This window comes from Silurus aristotelis (assembly GCF_946808225.1).
Source record: "Silurus aristotelis genome assembly, chromosome: 2".
NCBI classification, from domain to species: domain Eukaryota; kingdom Metazoa; phylum Chordata; class Actinopteri; order Siluriformes; family Siluridae; genus Silurus; species Silurus aristotelis.
In genome coordinates this window covers 36,675,582-36,681,581 of record NC_139575.1, presented here as the reverse complement: position 1 = coordinate 36,681,581, position 6,000 = coordinate 36,675,582, and the positions used below count along the sequence as shown (strand labels likewise).

Sequence of the window (6,000 nt, the reverse complement as noted above, 5' to 3'; positions counted from 1 at the left end):
CAACCTGTATCTGTAGCAAACTGCACAATCTCAAATACATTTGTTTGGTCGTCTTTTAATCCCACAACATCATCATCAACAGACGAGAAGAAATCGATTTGGGCACAGATACACTTTTACAAGACGGACTTTTCACGACATTGTTCGAAAGTTTATACTTTTTCTTTCCTTTAGAATTTTGCACAAAAACACACAATTTGCCACCATTTCAATTCCCCAGGAAAACTGTAATGCACCAAAAAACAAATGCAGGGAAAACCCCAGCTTCATTTTATGAGGTTGTGTTTAATATCTCTCTTCTGCTAGAGACGATGTATGCGTGCGCTGCGGTTGTGGCTACAGTGAAAAGAGACTCGATGAATTGTGTTTATTGGGTTTCTTGCTTCGTGGCATTGATTTTCGCTGTATGAGATTCCTGTGTGATGCAGCGCTCTGTTATACTGCATTTCTCTATAATATTGATGATTTGTATAGCCATGGTGTCATAATGATGCTATTAAGAGGTGAATTGATTCAGGTAGGGCACCACTGAGGGCTTGGGGGGTTGGAATGCATGGCCCGGTAAGTTTTGCATGTCAGATAGTTTGAAAGGATGATTGTGTGCAGGTAGCAGCGATCCAGGCTGAGGTGACGAAGCAGCAGAAGGAAACAGAACAGGACCTGGCTAAAGCCGAACCAGCCTTACAGGCAGCCGACGCTGCTCTCAACACACTTAACAGGGTGAGAGAAAAGGAGCGAACGATGCTCACAATCAGCGAGAACTCGTATTAGCTTCACATCTGGTCCACTTTGTGTGTTTGCAGCTAAATCTAACCGAGTTACGGACGTTCCCAAACCCACCGGTGATCGCGACCAACGTGTTAGCCGCGGTGCTGGTGCTGCTCGCTCCGAACGGACGCGTTCCTAAAGATCGCAGTTGGAAATCAGCTAAAGTCATCATGAGCAAAGTGAGAAGTGCATCTGCATACGTTCTTCACTCAAAAGAAGAAGAGCTGCAGCAGCTCTCCAGTGTTCTGTTGTGTGCTTTGCAGGTGGATGATTTCCTGCAGGCACTGGTGAACTTTGATAAAGAGCACATTCCCGACGCTACCGTGCGACTGCTGAGGGATGAGTATCTGAGCGACCCGGATTTCAACCCCGAGTTTGTGCGCCTCAAGTCTTCGGCTGCAGCCGGACTGTGCGCCTGGGTTATCAACATCATACGATTTCATGAGGTATTCCAGGAAGACTCGTAACCTCTTGCCATCTTCAGCCTAGCTGTATATTTTGTAGATGAGCACAATCACATCACAATCACAAAATTTAAACTTACCAAACAAACATATTTAGTATCAATATTTTATCCCAACAAGCACTCGGTTCAACACCTTGTACAAATATATGATCATTTATAATATATAATTTGAATTGTGTAAATATATACAAATATACAATTGAGCAGCTGAGGGTTAAGAGCCTTGTTCAGGGGCCCAACAGTAGTGGTATTGGGATTAAAATGTATATAAATAAATTATGAGTAAATACTAAATACCATTCGTTTGTATTTATTTGTCTTTTAACTGTTTTAACTCTTGTCTCAGTGTCTTTGCTCCTCTTTCTCTCCTCTGCTGCCCTCTGCAGATCTTCGTGAGTATACACACTTCAGCACTTCCCTCCAGAGTTACAAATTCTGGAAAATAAGTTGTTAACAATACTAATATAATGATTATAAAGCCAATAATCACAAAATATTGATTAAATTAATATCATGTTTAGTAGATTGTGTGTGTGTGTGTGTGTGTGTGTGTGTGTGTGTGTGTGTGTGTGTGTGTGTGTGTATACAGGTGTTCTGTGAGGTAGAGATAAAGAGGATGTCTCTGTCTCAAGCCAATGCTGATCTGATTGAGGCAGCAGAAAAACTGGATCTCATCAGGAAAAAGCTCATGGTAAAGCTCTGTCTGACCATCATTTCCTCTTTCTTCTCCTCTCTCTTTCTCTACACCCTTATCCATAGCGACTTACAGTAACCTCAATTATACAATTGAGCAATGCAGAGTTAGGGGCCTTGTTCAAGGGCCCAGCAGTAGCAGCTTAGTGGTGCTGGGATTTGAACCCATGACCCTTTGGTCCAACATTTTATCCACTGAGTCAGCACTTCCTTTCAGGTTAATGGTGTAATTTTAAGACACGCCTCAGTAAATTTGCATTGATTCTTGATGATATGATAGAAACCGCGATGGAGAAACCCTGCATGGTAAAAACATCGTCAAAATGTATCTGCCCCTGATTAAAAGACAAGACATTAAAATGTTTGGTCTGGCCTGTGTGTTCTTTTGGCAAATGTGTGCGTGTGTGTGTTTAGGAGTTGGACAGTAGCCTGGACACTCTGACTGCAGCGTTTGAAAAGGCCACCTCTGAGAAGCTACGATGCCAAGAGGAGGTGAATCGCACCAATAAAACCATCCAACTGGCCAACCGCCTAGTAAAAGGCCTGGAGGTAGGTTTGTGTGTGTGTGTGTGTGTGTGTGTGTTTGTGTGTGTGTGTGTGTGTGTGTATATATTAATATATATAAACATTTCATGTGTTGTGTAAGATTTTTATTAAATATACAGCTTTCTGTAAACAACCTTATCCAGAGCAACATACAGTTATCTCAGTTATACACATTGATAATTGTGTGTGTGTGTGTGTGTGTGTGTGTGTTTGTGTGTGTGTGTGTGTGTGTGTGTGTGTCTGTGTGTGTTTGATTTTTCTCAGTCAGAGAACGTACGCTGGGCACACTCTGTAGCTCAGTACCGGGAGCAGGAGGCAACTCTGTGTGGAGATGTTCTTCTCACGGCTGCCTTCATCTCCTACGCCGGCTCCTTCTCCAAAAGATACAGATACGAGCTCCTGCACAACCTCTGGATGCCGTACCTTCGCACGCAGAAGGTTTGTGTAAGTGTGTGTGTGTGTGTGTGTGTGTGTGTGTGTGTGTGTGTGTGTGTGTGTGTGTGTGTGTGTGTGTGTGTGTGTGTGTATTAACACTGACTGGTCATATTGAGTGTAGATCAGGAATGGAGAATCTAAACCCTGGAGATAATCACTGCCTCAGTAATAGTTACTGTTGCTTGCCAATTTTTTACTTTCAGGTTCCTGTTCCTATGACCGAGGGCCTGGATCCCATCTCCATGCTAACGGATGATGCTACAGTGGCAAAGTGGAATAATGAAGGTTTGCCAGGAGATAAGATGTCAACACAGAATGCTACCATCCTCTTGAATTGTGAGCGATGGCCTCTCCTTATCGACCCTCAACTACAAGGCATTAAATGGCTGAAGAGTCGCTATGGTAACAGCCTCTGGGTCACTAATCTGGGGCAGAAGGGGTAAGTGTGTGTAAGTGTGTGTCACCAGAGAGTGACCAGAGAAAGGAATTATGAGAGGGTATAGTGTGTTATAGTGTATAATGTGTTATAGTGTGTTTGTGTTCATGCCCACCTGTATGTGTGTGTCTGTGTGTAGGTACGTTGATGTAATCGAGCAGGCCGTAGTAACAGGAGAACCTGTATTAATCGAGAACCTAGAGGAGACCATCGACCCGGTTATAGATCCGTTACTGGGTCGACACACAATTAAAAAGGGCAGGTGAGAGATCACACACACACACACACACACACACACACACACACACACACACACACACACACACACACACACGTACAAATCCAGTTTAACGTGTACCACCGGTCGACATATACTTCACTTATGTTAACATTTTTGTTCTATAATTCCTACATTCTGTAAAGAATCTGATGTAGGTCTCAATTGTATTCTTAACGTTCTTAAAAAGGTTCTAAAAAGACTTTGATTTGACTTGGTGAAACCTGCGGAAACCCTGATTATAACTAACAGCACGGGTTTCGAAAGTTGCTCATGCGGATTTCAAATGATTGCCGATGCCTGAGGGTCACAAACTCCTAGTTCCAAAGATTTCTCGTTTCCCTGCACCACCCTGTACTAACCCACTCGTTTTCCTCTAATTGGGATGCTACTATTATGCTTATTTATCTTGGTTACAAATATCTGAATGTATCTCAGAGGTACTGACATGTCCAGAGTGACGGTACAATGACCCTATAATATTTACACTATGATGAATATCCTACATTTGTAGGTATATTAAAGTAGGGGATAAGGAGTGTTTGTTCCACCCAAATTTCCGACTCATTCTGCACACCAAAATGGCCAACCCACATTATAAGCCGGAAAACCAGGCTCAGACCACGCTTATCAACTTTACCGTGACTCGGGACGGACTGGAGGACCAGCTCCTGGCTGAGGTCGTCAACCTGGAGAGACCTGACCTCGAGCATCTCAAGGTGAATATATGATAATTGTATTATAGTGGATGTAGCTTTAGATGTTTGCAGGCTTATAAGTGTCTTGTGTGTGCAGTCGGATTTGACGAAGCAGCAAAACACGTTTAAAATCGAGTTAAAGCAGTTGGAGGACGAACTGTTGACCCGACTATCGGCTGCGGAAAGTAACTTCCTGGGTGACAACATGCTGGTGGAAAAACTGGAAAGCACCAAACACACGGCGGCCGAGATCGAGATGAAGGTGCTTTTAAAATAGACTTGAAATGCGGTGGAAAGAGGTGGAAAGAGTAGCGGAAAATCCAACTGGAGTAAAAGTATAGATACCTTATTGCAAAACTTAATCTGTTACAAGTTAAAAGTCACCAATTCCAATATGACTTGAGTAAAAGTCTTCAAGTATCTGATTTGAACAGTACGTGAGTATTTGACTCATATTGAACGTAGGCTCAAAGTTGCTCGAGTCCTCATATTAATGAAAAGCCAAAAACATTTGATTTGTGAGGTTTTATTTAACTAAAAACCTAATTGAATTTTACACCTTAAAACTGCATGAACCAAAGATCAACTAAACAGCCTCTTCAACATGCCAGATGATACAAAAAACAAACAAAAAAGACAAAGTAGTAAAGTAATCTTTCAAAGAGGAATCTAGGTTGGATCATACTTGCCGAAAGCTGATTAATCTGTTTTTAAAATGGATATGGGCTAAAAAACACACATATAATAAAATAAAATAAATATAATATAGGTCTCTCTCATGTGTAAAAACAAACAGCACATCATGTCAGTCATTCGCCTCTAGAGGTCGCAATCGTAACGACAGCGCACCGGAAAAACTATTGGTATGTTTTTTGCCGATAGCCGATAGTTCCAGCAATCAACTATCGGTGCCAATTAATCGGTTTTGTCGACCTCTAAAAAAGGCAGCATCATGTCACAAAGTAGACGAACCATTAGTATTCAATAGACAAATAAAATTTTAATAAATAATTGTATATCAATTAAAACCAAATATTTAGAGCTGACTGGGATTTGATGCGGCTCTCAGTCTCAGAGAGGGAAAATATTTGTGTTCAACTTCAAACTGATTCTAAAAGTGTTTGGAATGAATTTGTGCTCTTGTTGGATGGAGTAACAAAATAATATCACTTCAGTTAATCTGTTCATTCAGTCTGTGCTTTGATGCTAATTTAGAAAGTCCCTCATTATCCTGGTCGCTGTTTGATTGCTCAGTTTTAGAGATTTACACAATTAATTCCTGCTGTGTGTGCTGTCTCAGTCTGTTCCATCATGTGTCTTTGTGTGTGTGTGTGTGTGTGTGTGTGTGTGTGTGTGTTGTGTAGGTATTAGAGGCAAAGGTCAACGAGGTAAAGATAAATGAAGCTCGTGAGCACTACAGACCCGTAGCAGTAAGATCGTCCCTCCTCTATTTTATCATCAACGACCTCAACAAGATCAACCCCATGTATCAGTTCTCACTCAAGGTCTGCTTGTGAATGCACGAGGGTCTTTATTGCGATTAGTGAACCTGAAATTTCTTTCCTATTTTTATACAATAAAAAAAAAAACCCAGATGTAATCCACCCACATTATCTATTTTTTTCCCAGTCGAAATTCTTTGTATATTGTATCCACCCACATTTCTTTATAATTTTTCCAT

At 41.5% G+C, this 6,000-nt stretch overlaps 1 protein-coding gene across 1 annotated transcript in view; it reads left to right on the top strand.

Moving 5' to 3' along the window:
• Nucleotides 1–6,000, top strand: part of dnah9l (dynein, axonemal, heavy polypeptide 9 like) — a gene marked incomplete at its 5' end in the record, with an annotated part of 45,557 nt that overhangs the window by 31,076 nt on the left and 8,481 nt on the right. The window contains 12 exons of the mRNA XM_083561948.1: nt 607–720; nt 804–947; nt 1,032–1,214; nt 1,573–1,626; nt 1,824–1,925; nt 2,342–2,476; nt 2,738–2,911; nt 3,112–3,347; nt 3,484–3,606; nt 4,136–4,340; nt 4,417–4,581; nt 5,684–5,824. Coding sequence (XP_083418074.1) covers nt 607–720; nt 804–947; nt 1,032–1,214; nt 1,573–1,626; nt 1,824–1,925; nt 2,342–2,476; nt 2,738–2,911; nt 3,112–3,347; nt 3,484–3,606; nt 4,136–4,340; nt 4,417–4,581; nt 5,684–5,824 — 1,776 coding nt within the window. The remainder of the gene's footprint in view (nt 1–606; nt 721–803; nt 948–1,031; nt 1,215–1,572; nt 1,627–1,823; nt 1,926–2,341; nt 2,477–2,737; nt 2,912–3,111; nt 3,348–3,483; nt 3,607–4,135; nt 4,341–4,416; nt 4,582–5,683; nt 5,825–6,000) is intronic.